The sequence below is a fragment of the Megalobrama amblycephala genome, linkage group LG16, assembly GCF_018812025.1.
Source record: "Megalobrama amblycephala isolate DHTTF-2021 linkage group LG16, ASM1881202v1, whole genome shotgun sequence".
In the NCBI taxonomy this organism is placed as follows: Eukaryota; Metazoa; Chordata; class Actinopteri; order Cypriniformes; family Xenocyprididae; genus Megalobrama; species Megalobrama amblycephala.
The window spans coordinates 30,409,138-30,426,517 of NC_063059.1; the positions used below are offsets into that span (position 1 = coordinate 30,409,138).

At 37.3% G+C, this 17,380-nt stretch overlaps 1 protein-coding gene across 1 annotated transcript in view; it reads left to right on the forward strand.

The window, feature by feature from the left end:
- hip1 (huntingtin interacting protein 1) overlaps positions 1-6,048 on the forward strand; it is a 57,399-nt gene extending 51,351 nt beyond the window's left edge. Inside the window, 5 exon segments of the mRNA XM_048161141.1 lie at positions 456-561; positions 651-774; positions 3,109-3,170; positions 3,246-3,363; positions 3,572-6,048. Of these exon segments, the coding sequence (XP_048017098.1) occupies positions 456-561; positions 651-774; positions 3,109-3,170; positions 3,246-3,363; positions 3,572-3,582 (421 nt within the window). The 3' untranslated portion in view covers positions 3,583-6,048.
- Positions 6,049-17,380: the final 11,332 nt, after the last annotated feature.

A 17,380-nucleotide genomic window follows, 5' to 3' on the forward strand; every position in this document is an offset into this window, starting at 1 on the left:
GTGCTGTACAACAGTTTTTCTGTATAAATTAAAACATATGTTCTTGTAAATGGGCTTATTATTACTTTGAGAAGTACATTTTATAATACAATAGAAATAGCATTGAAAACACCATCAGTGTCACGCGTGCTTGAGTATGTGAGGTAGACAAAACTCATTCACTCCGAGACTCACAGAACGTGTAGACTTCATATTTCTTTTTGCGGTTTAATAATTGCAGACACTAGTCCATATTGCAATTTGAATTTGATTAAGTGTACAGCCCTATTCGTAATTCAAAATTTGCCAAATTCCGTGAGATTCTGCATTATACCGTAAATTCCATTTTAATGACTAGATTCCATGATTCTGTCCGTGTAGTGTCCAGGTGCCCTAAGGTTTGAATCATATGTGGACTGATATATGAACCATCACCATTGTGCAGCCTCCAGTAAAGTATTTCTTTTTTCTTGCAGTGATGCAGCTGATCAGGTGGTGCAAGGCAAAGGCAAGTTTGAGGAGCTGATGGTGTGTTCACACGAGATCGCTGCCAGCACGGCTCAGCTAGTTGCAGCATCTAAGGTACAGCGCCAACAAATCGCCAGCAACATTTTCACTTGAATTAACTTTAAAGCAATGTAATGATACATTATCTGTTTTTATCTTTTCAGGTAAAAGCAGACAAGGGCAGTACAAACCTTTCCCGCCTCCAGCAGGCCTCCAAAGGGGTCACCCAGGCCACCGCAGGGGTCGTGGCATCAACCAAGTCCGGCAAGTCTCAGATCGAGGATACAGGTGAGATCATGTTAGGCACATCCTCCTGTGTTTAAGTGGCTCAACATTTTGATGCTCATGTGGGCAATTCAGGTTCAAATCTAGCTTGCAACATTTCCTCAATTTCTTGTCCTTTCTCCATTATTCATTAAATAAGGGCTAAAAGTAAGTATTAACAGTGGCAGCAGCCTCATTTTGCTTCTCATTGACCTCCACAGTCACATTGCCCCATTTCACATTTAACTTTAGCCATGGAAACTATCTCTGCTCTCCAGAGATACAGGAATGAGCAAGTCTACACACAGTCAGGCTTTTCTCCATACAAGCTCTTGTGCTGATGCTCTTCTCTGGAGGCAAAGACTTTTAAACAACATTGACCAGTCACATGGAGTCAGTGACATTGTGTGTCATTTGATTCATTAAAAGCTTTTGATTCATTGATCATTATGTCCAAAATGACATACTACTCAATGTACAGTTTGCAAATTTTCTGTTTGCATGGACTACATGGATAACCTAATACATTTACTAAAATGTACAATATGCAACTATAGTACACGGCAATGCACTTGGCTATTTTTTTTTTTTTTTTTTTTTTTTTTCTTTGAAAGTCAAAATGTAATTCCAAAATAATAACTGGAAGCTCCTTGCTAATATAAACATGGAATGAAGAGAGATGCAGCAGCGTTGATTTATTTGCACGGTTTGTGAAATTACAGTCTGAAAGAAAGATTTTGAATTATGACTGTCATTTCCTACATTATAAGTGCAGAGCTTACGGTAAATTTATGCACAATACTTGTGAACACGAGCTGAAATTCAGGCCCTGAAAAGAACGATACTTGGCGTCTGTGTATCAATACAATATCCCCACACAAAATATTGAAATACTATGCTATATTGATAGCCAGTAGCCTTTAATTCACATAACAGCCTGGTGAAATCATGTTTTTTTTTTTTCTTAAAATTGAGAGACATTCATACTCTCATCCTAAAGAGAATTTTATTGGCCAAAAAACAGGTGAACAAGAAAAACTCTCAATAGCCTGAAAGCTGTTAGACATGAGTTGAAAGTAGTGCTGTCAAATAGATTAATCACGATTTTATATCTCATCACGGCACCTGTTAGTGGGTGGGATATATTAGGCAGCAAGTGAACATTTTGTCCTCATAGTTGATGTGTTAGAAGCAGGAAAAATGAGCAAGCACAAGGATTTGAGCAAGTTTGACAAGAGCCAAATTGTGATGGCTAGACGACTGGGTCAGAGCATCTCCAAAACTGCAGCTCTTGTGGGGTGTTCCCGGTCTGCAGTGGTCGGTATCTATCAAAAGTTGTCCAAGGAAGGAGCAGCGGTGAACCGGCGACAGGGTCATGGGTGGACAAGGCTCATTGATGCACGTGGGGAGTGAAGGCTGGCCTGTGTGGTCCGATCCAACGAGCTACTGTAGCTCAAATTGCTCAAGAAGTTAATGCTGATTCTAATAGAAAGATGTCAGAATACACAGTGCATCACAGTTTGTTGTGTATGGGGATGGATAGCCGCAGACCAGTCAGGGTGCCCATGATGACCCCTGTCACAGTGGGCATGTGAGCATCAGAACTAGCCTGGTCTGGTGAATCACTTTTTTTTTTTTTTTTTAAATCACGTGGATGGCTGGGTCTGTGCGTCACTTACCTGGGGAACACATGGCACCAGGATGCACTATGGGAAGAAGGCAAGCCGGTGGAGGCAGTGTGATGCTTTGGGCAATGTTCTGCTGGGAAACCTTGGGTCCTGCAATCCATGTGGATGTTACTTTGACACATACCAACAACCTAAGCATTGTTGCAGACATTGTACACCCCTTCATAAAAACGGTATTCCCTGCTGGCTGTGGCCTCTTACAGCAGGATAATGCGCCCTCCCACAAAGGAAAAATGGTTTAGGAATGGTTTGAGGAGCACAACAATGAGTTTGAGGTGTTGACTTGGCCTCCAAATTCCCCAGATCTCAATCCAATCGAGCATCTGTGGGATGTGCTGGATAAACAAGTCCGATCCATGGAAGCTCCACCTCACAACTTACAGGACTTAAAGGATCTGCTGCTAACATCTTGGTGCCAGATACCACAGCACACCTTCAGGGGTCTAGTGGAGTCCATGCCTCGACGGGTCAGGGCTGTTTTGGCAGCAAAAAAGGGGGACCAACACAATATTAGGAAGGTCTGTTATGTGTGTATGTACACATATGTGTAAATATTATACACAGATAAACAAACTTTTATGTTAGATGCAATTAATTGATTCGATTTGACAGCACTAGAAAGTCATAAAATTTGATAGGTATTTAATGCTGAATTCTCTTTTTATTTCAGAAACTATGGACTTTTCCGCGATGACACTCATTCAGATCAAGAGGCAAGAGATGGATGCACAGGTGAGCGAGTGTTATCCTGTTGTACAGGTCTTTGTGCAATTATGTGAACAAATCTGACCGTTTATTGTGTCTCAGGTGCTGGTGTTGGAGCTGGAGACCCGGCTGCAGAAAGAGAGGGAGCGACTGGGTGAACTGCGGAAGAAGCATTACGCCCTCGCTGGCGTCGCAGAGGGCTGGGGAGGGGAGGATGAGGGTAAGACCCCCAATAACACCACAAACATGAAAACACAATACCCTCTGACCATCAGCCAAAACTGCTTATTCCTCAAACATCCCAGAATTCCCTAGCAAGTGGGGTGGATGGAGATTTTTAGGGTGGAGTGACAAGCTAATTGGTGGTGTAAAGGGTGTGGTTTGTTTGCTTGTTCATAATTCGCTCTTTCTTTTGTGTTTTTCTTCAGGAACGGGTTGAGACTTGTGGTGTTCTGTGCAGCGGCCCTACAGACGGGGCGCTTGACATCTTTATATACACACTATCTTTCCCTTCTCCCTTTTTATTGTACTTTTTAACTCTTCTGATTTCTTTTATTGTATATTTTAAGCCAAATAAAAGGTGCTTTTTTTCTAACCTGCTCCCTCCCCTGCCCGTGGAGTCAGGAGACGTGAGGAGCGTGACGATAGTGTGTGACGAAGGGGGAGGGAGGGGAAGGCAGGAAGTGGATGGCACCACCTAGTGGACAGAGAGGGAAGTGCAGGCTCGCTGAACTGTCTGAGTATTTCATTTCCTCTTCCTCCTCATATGGAATGGAGAATCTTCTCCCACCCCCGACCATTTAGAACAATCCCGTCTCCTCGTGAAATATACCATGATGCATTGCACAAGGGCGAGTCACCCCATTTTGCAGGAAATAGCACTGTTCTGTGACCCTTCCTGACTCAACTTTTACAAACAGCAGCTGTGTGATTTCCACCTATAAAACGCATTCCTTAATGTCGTGTAGGATCGCCCTCGTCTGGGTCCACCCTTCCCCAGTCCCCTTAGCAGTGGTCTCTGAACTAAAACGAGAGCATTGGATGTAGTAGATGATGACCACTGTGGACTAACAGCTGAAAACACTAACGAACTCAACAGAGACTCGCTTTTTCTGTATGTAGTTTTTTCTTTTATGTTCCCGAGGCATTGATTTTATAAGAAACCCTAAATAGATTTAATCCACAGGCTTTTTATTGTTTCACCATGTTCACTTTTAGGAACAAGCCGCTAAATAGCTCATCTAACGTATGATATTTCGACAAAACTGTGTCCTGATGTGTTTCACCAATTTCAAGTCCATGACTGACTATGAACTGACTGTTTTTGTGAGACCTCACGTCGGGCTAGAGCTCATCGTTTTGTTTTATTAGCTCTATTTAGGTTTCCTGAGCACAGATAGATAATGCACCGTATTGTATTAGTAACGGTCCATAAAACGGTCCCGTACGGTTTACACGCTGTTAATACGACAGTATCTGTTAATTCCTGTTGTCTTCTTCTAGCTCCACATACGCGCACCCCTTCACACCGAGGCGAGGAGAGACATCCGTGCCTTCCAAAAGGGAAAAAAGGGTCAAGGATCACATTCCCTCAAAGAGACCTTTAAAATCGTGATCTGAGTAGCATTAGGACAGTGTTTTAAAGTTGTAGTTTGGTATTGCGAACTGAAATCATGAAATCAGTAGAGAACTGTGTGGTGTGAGAACAGATATATCCATCCCTGTGTTCAACTCTGGTGTGTTTCGTTTGGTTTTTTGAGCTCCCCTTTTACAACTTGGTGGATATCGAAAAGAAACAAGAAATGACAAGAAAACAAGAAAGCCCTTAGAGAACATGATGATGGAAAAAGTACGAGATTTTTCGCAATAGAGTTGCGCTCCCACAGGAAACGTTGTAGTTGCTCACAAATTTGTTGCATTATCTTGCACGAGTATTGTGTTCCCCTGAGAAACTTTGCATTCACGAGGCATTGAAATGTTATTTCCATCACAAAAGTTTTGCGAGCAAATGCAAAGTTTCTCTGGGGACGCCAAAGTTTTGTGTGAACTCATAAGTTTCTTCAGGGAAGTAAAAGTTTTATGAACAAACGCAAAGGGGACCCAACATTTTGTGAGGGGATGCAAAGTTTTAATATATATTTTTTCCTATCACCATGTTCCTCTAGGGGCTCTGAAAAAGTTTTCATAAGACCAAAATGGAGATGCATGAAAAATGTGAAGTAAATTGTATTTGGTTCAAGAGGCCTGTCCACCTCCGTCAAAGCAATGTAGACCACATAGCCTTGTAGACCACCACTGTCTGCCAGCAGCACAGCTCTCAACAGGGCTCGGCTGAACCTCCGCTCAGCCGGACACAGGGACATGCAGTCTTGTAGTCATCTACAAACCATGGTTACCTCAACTTCTCCACAAACTACCAGTCAGCAACTACAACAGAGAAAATGATTGCATTAGGGTCCTGTAGACTCCGTATGAACATGCTTTGAGAGAGTGTGTGTGTGTTCTTTAATACTAATATAATGTGTGTGTGTTTGTGTGGATGCTGTGTGACTGAGATATGATATATACTGTATATCCCTTATGTTGTTATGTCTTAATACCCTCATATTGTTTCACTTGTTGCACTGCTTCGGCTGTTATGTTAAGTTGCGACACTGGGTATTTAATTTCCGTTTTTTGGAGTGTCATCATCACCTCCAGTAATGGTTTATCCACCATTTAGATTCGGTTGTCTAGTCTTACCAGCTCAGCCAGCCTCTAAACTGCCTCTCACTTTTGTTAATGGAAAAAAACAAGACCGCTCAATAACATTTTGGAGAATATCTTTGTATGATATATACTAAAACTGTGTGTGGGTTTGTTTAATTTTTCAGTTTTTAAATAAATATTTCACTCATTGATATTATTGCTAGTTGTTTTGTCTCAATTCTGCTTGTGTAAGATTTATGTGTGTTACGTCATAACCTCGTGGTTTTTGGAGGTCAGAGAGAAAGATTTTGATGCAAGGTTGTGTAATTATTTGGATTAAGTAACCAGTGAGTTAAGTTACGTAAAATGATTTGTTTGATCAATAATAATGACTGAATCTGTTGACATGTTGAAGATTAATCCACCAGGTGTCACTAAATAGTAGCCTGAATTCATACAGGTTAGAGAAGATCATCTTGTTTTTCTAATCTGAATCTACATTATAACCAGAGCTGGGTAGATTATTTATGAATTGTAATCAGTTACTGATTACAAATTACATGACAAAATTTGTAATCCGTAATATCATCTTTTAGATTGCAGGTTTGGTAACATAATCTGACTACTTTTGGATTACATTTAGATTACTTAATGCTAACCCTTATTTGATATCTCACATTGTAGGATAATCTTGTACTATTTTGACGGATACAAAGAAAAATATATTCTATTAACCAACAAGAGCCTCAACAGATTCTTTTTAAAGTGCAATGTATGAACAGTTAATTCTTCAAAATACTAACACTAATGTACCTGTTAGTGTTTGTTGATAGTAACACTGAATAAAATAAAAACATATCTTATGATTTTAAAACATTAAGTAAATTTAGAAAACAGCAACATTACAAAACTTTACAAAAACATGAAATTAACAACAATAGCACTGCTACATCAAAACTTTCATCTTTCATATATATATTTCTTATATATTCATCTATATTTCCCCCTCATCACTGGAAAAACTTGAAGAATCACAAATATTAGCGGCAGGTTTGTTATGAAAATAATATAAACATTAAAAAAATGAAAAATTAGGAGAATCAATGAATTGTGAACAACTTACTGCCATTGTGTAAATAAAATGTAATCATGTAATCCATAAAAAAGTAACTGTAGTCTGATTACAAGTATTTTAAAAAAGTAGTTTACTGTAATTACCAGTACTTGATTTTTGGAATCTGATTAAATAATCCGGATTACATGTAATCTGTTACTACCCAGATCTGCATATAACACTTTCTTTGACACTGGATTTACTAAAATTTCAGTCACACATGGGAATAAACACTCAGAGCAGTAAAAACTTTAAGTTATAAGCCTACAGCTGTCTGTTCCATTTCTATTAGCTATATAAAAATACTTTACTATATTTTACTATACTATAAATACTATAAAATAATTTACTATATACATGAGTATACCATTTAACATTTACTGGAATGCTCTAAGAATCTTTAGTTTTCCTCCTCTTGTCTGTATCCAGGTTTGATTTCACATGGATGCTTTAAAATGATCTCCCTTCTGACTTCTAATCCCTATTAGCTGTGTTTACTCGAATGGTTCTAAAGACTGCGGTCAAGCCAGCCGCAGTTTGAAAATACACGGTCAAGCCAGCCGCCCAAAAAAAAAAAGTGTGTGCGCCTATTACTATAAATACGGTAATTTCAGGAACAGCAGAGAGAGAACGCGCTTTCAGAGCGCTTGAGTTGCCCATATCTATCTATCTATCTATCTATCTATCTATCTATCTATCTATCTATCTATCTATCTATCTATCTATCTATCTATCTATCTATCTATCTATCTATCTATCTATCTATCTATCTATCTTTATTCAGTCTAATATATAAAACATCTTTCTTTCTTTCTTTCTTTCTTTCTTTCTTTCTTTCTTTCTTTCTTTCTCTCTCTTTTTTCTTTCGATTATATATCCATCTCTTTCTTTTTTCTTTTAATGTTTCTTTCTCTTACTATATCTTTCTTTTTTCTAATATATCTATTTCTTTTTTCTTTCTAATGTCTTTCTTTCTAATATTTCTTTCTTTCTCTTAACATATCTTTCTTTTTTTGTATTATATCTTTCTTTTTTCTAATATATCTCTTTCCTTTTTCTTTGTAATGTCTATCTTTCTAATATTTCTTTCTATCTCTCTGTTGTTATTTTCATATATATATATATATATATATATATATATATATAACAATTACTCTTGAATTAAATTGTGTTACTGTCTTACTGCATAAGGATTACTATCTGATTAGGCCTATAAAGACCTCATTTTAAATAAGTAGAAAATACCAATGGTCTGTTTCTATAGGGGACGTCCCATACAGTATGCATACCTCATAAATATCCCTTTTACTGCAGCATTTTGGAGATATGCCACATTATTCGACTTCAAAAGCCTATAAACACCTCATTTCAAATAAGTAGAAAAAACTAATGGTTTGTTTCTATAGGGGACATCCCATAGAGTATGCATACTTCATAAGAGTACATTTTACTGCAGCATTTTGGAGATATGCCACATTATTTGACTTTGGAGGCCTATAAAGACTCCATTTCAAATAAGTAGAAAAAAATAATGGTCAGTTTCTATAGGGGGCGTCCCATAGAGTATGCATACCTCATATGAGTACATTTTACTGCAGCATTTTGGAGATATGCCACATTATTCGACTTCAAAGGCCTATAAACACCTCATTTCAAATAAGTAGAAAAAACTAATGGTTTGTTTCTATAGGGGACATCCCATACAGTATGCATACCTCATATGAGTACATTTTACTGCAGCATTTTGGAGATATGCCACATTATTTGACTTTGGAGGTCTATAAACACCTCATTTCAAATAAGTAGAAAAAACAAATGGTCTGTTTCTATAGGGGCGTCCCATAGAGTATGCATACCTCATATGAGTACATTTTACTGCAGCATTTTGGAGATATGCCACATTATTCGACTTCAAAGGCCTATAAACACCTCATTTCAAATAAGTAGAAAAAACAAATGGTCTGTTTCTATAGGGGACGTCCCATAGAGTATGCATACCCCATATCAGTACATTTTACTGCAGCATTTCGGAGATATGCCACATTATTTGACTTCAAAGGCCTATAAACACCTCATTTCAAATAAGTAGAAAAAACTAATGGTTTGTTTCTATAGGGGACATCCCATAGAGTATGCATACCCATATGAGTACATTTTACTGCAGCATTTTGGAGATATGCCACATTATTCGACTTCAAAGCCTATAAACACCTCATTTCAAATAAGTAGAAAAAACAAATGGTCTGTTTCTATAGGGGACGTCCCATAGAGTATGCATACCCCATATGAGTACATTTTACTGCAGCATTTCGGAGATATGCCACATTATTCGACTTCAAAGGCCTATAAACCCCTCATTTCAAATAAGTAGAAAAAACTAATGGTTTGTTTCTATAGGGGACATCCCATAGAGTATGCATACCTCATATGAGTACATTTTACTGCAGCATTTCGGAGATATGCCACATTATTCGACTTCAAAGGCCTATAAACACCTCATTTCAAATAAGTAGAAAAAAACTATGAACTGTTTCTATAGGGGACGTCCCATAGAGTATGCATACCCCATATCAGTACATTTTACTGCAGCATTTCGGAGATATGCCACATTATTCGACTTCAAAGGCCTATAAACACCTCATTTCAAATAAGTAGAAAAAACGAATGGTTTGTTTCTATAGGGGACATCCCATAGAGTATGCATACCTCATATGAGTACATTTTACTGCAGCATTTTGGAGATATGCCACATTATTTGACTTTGGAGGCCTATAAAGACTTCATTTCAAATAAGTAGAAAAAATAATGGTCTGTTTCTATAGGGGGCATCCCATAGAGTATGCATACCTCATATGAGTACATTTTACTGCAGCATTTTGGAGATATGCCACATTATTCGACTTCAAAGCCTATAAACACCTCATTTCAAATAAGTAGAAAAAACAAATGGTCTGTTTCTATAGGGGACGTCCCATAGAGTATGCATACCCCATATGAGTACATTTTACTGCAGCATTTCGGAGATATGCCACATTATTCGACTTCAAAGGCCTATAAACACCTCATTTCAAATAAGTAGAAAAAACTAATGGTTTGTTTCTATAGGGGACATCCCATAGAGTATGCATACCTCATATGAGTACATTTTACTGCAGCATTTCGGAGATATGCCACATTATTCGACTTCAAAGGCCTATAAACACCTCATTTCAAATAAGTAGAAAAAAACAATGAACTGTTTCTATAGGGGACGTCCCATAGAGTATGCATACCTCATATGAGTACATTTTACTGCAGCATTTCGGAGATATGCCACATTATTCGACTTCAAAGGCCTATAAACACCTCATTTCAAATAAGTAGAAAAAAACAATGAACTGTTTCTATAGGGGACGTCCCATAGAGTATGCATACCTCATATGAGTACATTTTACTGCAGCATTTCGGAGATATGCCACATTATTCGACTTCAAAGGCCTATAAAGACTTCATTTCAAATAAGTAGAAAAAAATAATTGTCAGTTTCTATAGGGGGCGTCCCATAGAGTATGCATACCTCATATGAGTACATTTTATTGCAGCATTTTGGAGATATGCCACATTATTCGACTTCAAAGCCTATAAACACCTCATTTCAAATAAGTAGAAAAAACAAATGGTCTGTTTCTATAGGGGACGTCCCATAGAGTATGCATACCCCATATGAGTACATTTTACTGCAGCATTTTGGAGATATGCCACATTATTCGACTTCAAAGGCCTATAAACACCTCATTTCAAATAAGTAGAAAAAAACAATGAACTGTTTCTATAGGGGGCGTCCCATAGAGTATGCATACCCCATATGAGTACATTTTACTGCAGCATTTCGGAGATATGCCACATTATTCGACTTCAAAGGCCTATAAACACCTCATTTCAAATAAGTAGAAAAAACGAATGGTTTGTTTCTATAGGGGACATCCCATAGAGTATGCATACCCCATATGAGTACATTTTACTGCAGCATTTTGGAGATATGCCACATTATTCGACTTCAAAGGCCCTATAAACACCTCATTTCAAATAAGTAGAAAAAACAAATGGTCTGTTTCTATAGGGGACGTCCCATAGAGTATGCATACCCCATATGAGTACATTTTACTGCAGCATTTTGGAGATATGCCACATTATTCGACTTCAAAGGCCTATAAACACCTCATTTCAAATAAGTAGAAAAAACTAATGGTTTGTTTCTATAGGGGACGTCCCATAGAGTATGCATACCTCATATGAGTACATTTTACTGCAGCATTTTGGAGGTATGCCACATTATTTGACTTTGGAGGCCTATAAACACCTCATTTCAAATAAGTAGAAAAAACTAATGGTCTGTTTCTATAGGGGACGTCCCATAGAGTATGCATACCTCATATTTATCATTTTTACTGCAGCATTTTGGAGATATATCACATTATTCGACTTCAAAGGCCTATAAACACCTCATTTAAAATAAGTAGAAAAAAACAAAGGTCTGTTTCTATAGGGGGCATCCCATACAGCATGCATACCTCAAATGAAACTGTTTTTACTGCAGCATTTTGGAAATATTCCATATTATTTGACTTCAGAGTCCTTTAAACACCTACTTTCAAATATATAGGAAAAAACAGTGGTCTTCTTTTATAGGGACGTATGCATACCTCACATCTATTATTTGTTATTGTTCTATTTTATACACCTATAAAAACCTCATTTCTAATATTTAGAAAAAAACTATTGGTTCTGTAAGACTTGATTTTCAGTTTTAGACAAAAACTGAGATCAAGCACCCTGCAATAAAGCAATAAAACTCAGAGAAATAGCATAGGACAACGCCTTGCCCTAAACTGTCCTCACACGTCTACAGGAAACACACACATACACAAGCCCTCCTTCCTTTCCCCCTGACACAAGTTACTGAAAGTTCTCCAAGATAAATAATGTATCTGGTATATCTATTGTTTTTTCCTTTCATGTTTGGTATCATTTTAAATGTCTCAGTGCGGTTGGTAAAATGGTCTCAGATTCACAGCAGTCACTGGTATTATGAAGAAGGTTGAAAACTAAGGAGAATTTAGTCCTCTTTTTGAGTGGTGTTGTGAAAACCCACTCCTCTCCCCCTAAAACAGGTGTTGGTGTAGTAAAAAATTACAACCCTTTTGTTCTGGTCTGTGTATATAAGGTAAAGTGCAAAGCAGTCATGTGGGATCTTCTGTAGCCAGAAACCCCGTACAGTGATGGGTGCATGTCTTAAAAACACTAATCCACCACTTTGTGTATATGCAATTGTTACTCTTAGAGTCATCTTTGAGCAACTGATGTTATTATTTCTGATTTCTGATTTCTGAATTGGCTTCTAATTGGTTATTTGTGTAACTGGCATGATACACTTTTACCTGACAAATAAAATGGGTAACACTTTATAATCTCACACAATTAAGCATAAGTTAAGCATTAGTTAAGCACTAGTAAATAGTCAATTCATCATTTATAAAGCATTAATAGACATTAGTAAGCCATTATACAACTATAAATGCTTTGTTCTTGATTTATAAGCATATCTATAATGAGTTTATTGATTGTATTTTCATACTTTATTAATGATCAATTTATTATTTCTAAATTATGTATTACATTATTCACAAACCAGTTATTTAGGAATTGTCAGTGGTTCATAAGATCATTTGTGAAGTGTAAGTAAATGATTAATAAAATATTTAAATGTACATTTATGCATCTCAATATTCAGACATATAGTATTAGTTACTCAGTGTGTTAATAAATGCTTTATTAACACATATTCCTAGTGTCAAAACTACCTCAGTACTAACTTTAAAACATGAGAGAACAGCACTGCAGAAGATCACTGAACCTTTAAATCTCATTTATAAAACCTTTACAAAGCATAAATAGTCCTCACTTTAGATGAGCTCACAAAAATTGTTAACTAAACACTTCTAAATATTTTATAATTATCTGAATTAATCATGAATTGCAATAGGAATATGTGTTAATAAAGCATTTATTAACATATTAAGTAACTATTATTATATGTCTAAATAATAAGATGTATAAATTAATGTTTAAATAGTTTATTAATCATTTACTTACACTTAATAAATGATTTTATGAATCACTGACAACTTCTGAATAACTGGTTTGTAAATAATGTTATACTTAATTTAGAAATGATAAATTGGTTATTAATAAAGTATAAATACAATTATTAAACTCATTATAGATATGCTTATAAATCAAAAATAAAGCATTTATATCTGTATTTATAAAATGGCTTACTAATGTCTTTTAATGCTTTATAAGTGATGAATTAATCGTTTACTAATGCTTAACTAATGATTCATAGCGTGCAGTTATTATAAAGTGTTACCATAAAAGGTTATATTTGATTTACTCTGGATTCTCCTGATATAATTATTAGCAGTAAATTATGGGAGGCTAATGTTACCGTAAATCTGTGTCCAGGGTAGAACAAACTGAAGATGCATTAATGAAGGAGCAGTAGGCACTTCATCTGAAGACCTTTTGATTTCAGTTTACCACTGATTTAGTAAGGTGTATGGAAGTGGCTAAATTAAAATACACTTTTGTTCGAGTAAGCAGTAGGCAACTGACTAAAGGTTTAGCTAACTTATTACACCCTCTGACGAAGATCAGACTGGTGAGTTTATGTTTGTGAGTTTACCGCAAAAGCCAGGAAGAGTACCTCTGTGTGGCATTGGGTCCTTGATGAACGAATAATTGAAAGGATACCCAGAATAATCAAATATCTAAGTTAATACATAACCAATGATTAATTTCTTATTGGAAACACAACCTAAGACTAATAATCATTTGAAATCGGAGTCAGATTAAACAAGTGAAATTAAGTGAACTTCACAGGGGCACTGAAAAGACATACATGCGTTAACCTTCGCCCAGGCCGTCGGATTCCATTTTTGGGTTCCCTATACAGTTCGTTTCTAAAGGGGATGTTCCATACAATATGCATACCTCATATGTAACCATTTTACTGCAGCATTTTAGAGAAATGTCACATTAATCGACTTCAGAGGCCTATAAAGTCCTCATTTCTAATAAGTAGAAAAATATCAAGGTCACTTTCTATAGGAGATATCCCAAATACACACCACATATGAAAACATCTTACTGCAGCGTTTTGGAGCTATGTCACATTTTACTACTTCAAATGCATATAAAGTCCTCATTTCTTATAAGTTGAAAAAATAATGCCCAGTTCTCATAAGGGATGTGCCTTACTATATGCACAACACACATGAAACCATTTTACTGCAGCGTTTTGGAGACACACATCTTTATTCTACTTTATTCACCTATAAAAACCTAATTTCTAATAAGTAGAAAAAACGAATGGCCAGTTCTTATAGGGGACATCCCGTACCATATACACACACCACATATGAAAACATTTTACTGCAGCATTTTGGAGATACGCATGTCACATTTCACTACTTCAGATGCCAATAAAGTCCTCTTTTCTAATAAGTAGAAAAAAGTATTGGCCAGTTCTTATAATGGACGTCCCATACTATATGCACAACTCATACGAAACCATTCTACTGCAGCATTTTGGAGATATATCACATTTTACTACTTCAGATGCCTATAAAGTCCCCATTTCTAATAAGTAACAGAAAAACTAATGGTCAGTTTCAGTGGAGGTGTGTCAGGCATTAATGCCCAGCCAATCCCTGTTTCCTATCAGTTGAAAAAAATGGGTGGTATATTCCTGTAGGGGTCATCCCACATTATATACGCACTTCATATGTAGCAATCTAACTGTGGTGTTTGGGAGAAATATGCAATTTTTCAAGGACATTATGAAGTCCTTATAAGTATAAAAAAAAAAAAACATAGTCAGCTCTTGTAGGGGACCTAAAGAAACATCTCAGGTTACGTATGTAACCTTGGTTCCCTGAGAGGGAACAAGACGCTGCATCAAATGCTTTGTGAATGCCTCTGCATGATTGCGTCGTGAAGCACATGTGAAATCAGTCCAATGGCATCATGACGTCATGACCAGGAAACTATAAAGCACACCTAAACCAAACAGAGTCAGCTTCTGATAGGTCGAAGTCGGTCACAGGTACGCCCGTTACCCCTCAGGGAACCATGGTTACATACGTAACCTGAGATGTTTCCTTTCAAGGGAACTCGTTTTAGGAATGAATTCAGCTCGAATTAAATAATTGATTTATAGTGAATTATAAAGAGTCATTTAGTTTACAGCCGAGCAACTGAATCATACAGCGTCCATCTGCTCAGGCCGTAATAAGCTCTTGTAGTGGATATTAATATCCACTATCGTAAAAACTCTAATTAGAGTGCGGTAACTTTAAGATTGACAGTTTAAGACATTACATTTTCGAGCACATAATACAAGACACTTTCTTTTAAAATCTACAAGAGACTTTATTTATTCTAACACAAACTAATCTAACACAAACACGCAAACACACGCAAACATTCATACACGTTGCAGAAAGAAAGGACATGAGAGAAAGAGTTTTGAGAGAGAATGAAATGATGAGCATGATTTTTAGCAAAATATGCACTTTAAAAGACCTGACCTGAATGAACTATGAATCATTAATTTAATGCACCAGTTCAGTGTTAGAATCTGGTGGTACTTGCTTGTTGACTTCAAATGGAGAGAAGGGTTTTTCAGAGTCGATGATTTGTTGCAGAATCTTTTCAGGTCCGGATTGTGGTTAGGTAAAAACCAATCACGTTTGAGCGTGCTAGCAAATGAAATTAAGTCTCTTGTTGTGGCTGGAATTAAAGTTGAGGCGGCAAAAGTCGTTAGAAGGCGGCAAAATAACCCTTATCTATCGTTATCAGTCTCTGGAATCACCGGCTTTGCCAGAGAGCACCATTTAGACATGATTTCTATTAAATGGAATATGATACATTTTACACAGATTTCATTCAAGCCATGATTTAAACATACATTTGAGATTTAAATTAATTTCAAACCAGACCAGACATGCTTTTAATCAATCATTCAAAAGTTATCACACTTTCATGAATTGTGGGTGTTCTAAAGCATAACAGCTTACATGTAGCATGTTTAGACATGATATAAAATTTATGCAGTTGAAAGATGTTTGATACAAATTGTTTGGAACAATTCAATGCTGTTTTAGTTGTAGAAACAGTCTCTGTATGTTTTTCTGTAAAGTTATGTCACTCAGAGAAACAGACCTGCATAATCTCTGTCTCTTTTGATCTGGAGATCAAAGATTCTTTATTTTCTGGTGACCATTTGGTTTCTACAAATGACTTAAAGGTTTGTCTCCTCTCCTTCAGTCAGAAAGCATGGGTGCCATAAAAGTACCTAGCAGGGGTGGTTCTGTAGATGGACTGGAGCCGAAAATTAGATTCTTTTGGGTTTCTGGAATTATGTTTTGAAATAATCATCTAAATGATTAATTTGTCTGGTTCGTCCTTAGTCCTTACATTGTGCTGCGTCAAGCACTTTAGGAACGATATACCCACGCCGCCGTGAAACCAAGTGCCTGTCTGTGTGAAATCGTGACCCCAGGGTCAAGGTCAGGTCCAGGTTATAAAACCTGACAAACGTTTGCGGCGAGGACCAACCTGCCGCATCACACACTTCTTGAAGAGAGACTCCAAAAAGCAAATCCTTAGAGGCAGCCATTCTCCGAGTAGAGTGGGCTCTGATCATAAGAGGTGACGGTTGGCCAGCCAACTTGTAAGCAAATGAGATAGCCTCGAACTATCCACTTACTTAAAGTTTGTTTAGATGCAGGTTGGCCTCTTCAAGGGGACCCGAAACACACAAAGAGTTGTTCAGATTCACACCACAGGGCAGCTCTGTGAATGTAAGCATCTAAAGCTCTGAAAGGACAGAGAAAATTAAGTTTCTCCTGGTCTGAATCCTGGAAAGGAGGAGGACAGGAGGCCTGCAGCATAATAGGGCCTGCCACATTAGTGGGAACCTTAGGAACATAACCTTCCCAAGGAAACAAGAAGGCTTTAACCATGCCTGGAGCAAAGTCCAGGCAGGAGGGAGAGACCAACAGAGCTTGAAGGTCTCCAATTCTGGAGACAAAATAGCGAGCAGAACAGAGTCTTGAGAGTGAGGAACTTCTCAGGAACCTCTTCAATGGGCTTAAATGGAGAAAGAGATAGGCCTTCTAAGACTATGGCCAAATCCCAAGTTAGCACCCTCTGATGTACCTTAGGTCTTAGCCTCAAAGTGCCACAAAGGAAGCAAGTTACCTATGGGTGTCTCCCCACTGATGTACCATCCAGAGGAGTATGGTAAGCTGAGATGGCTGCCACATATACCTTCAAGGTGGAAGGAGATAACCAACATACAACCTCTACAACATGCAGCAAACACATTCCA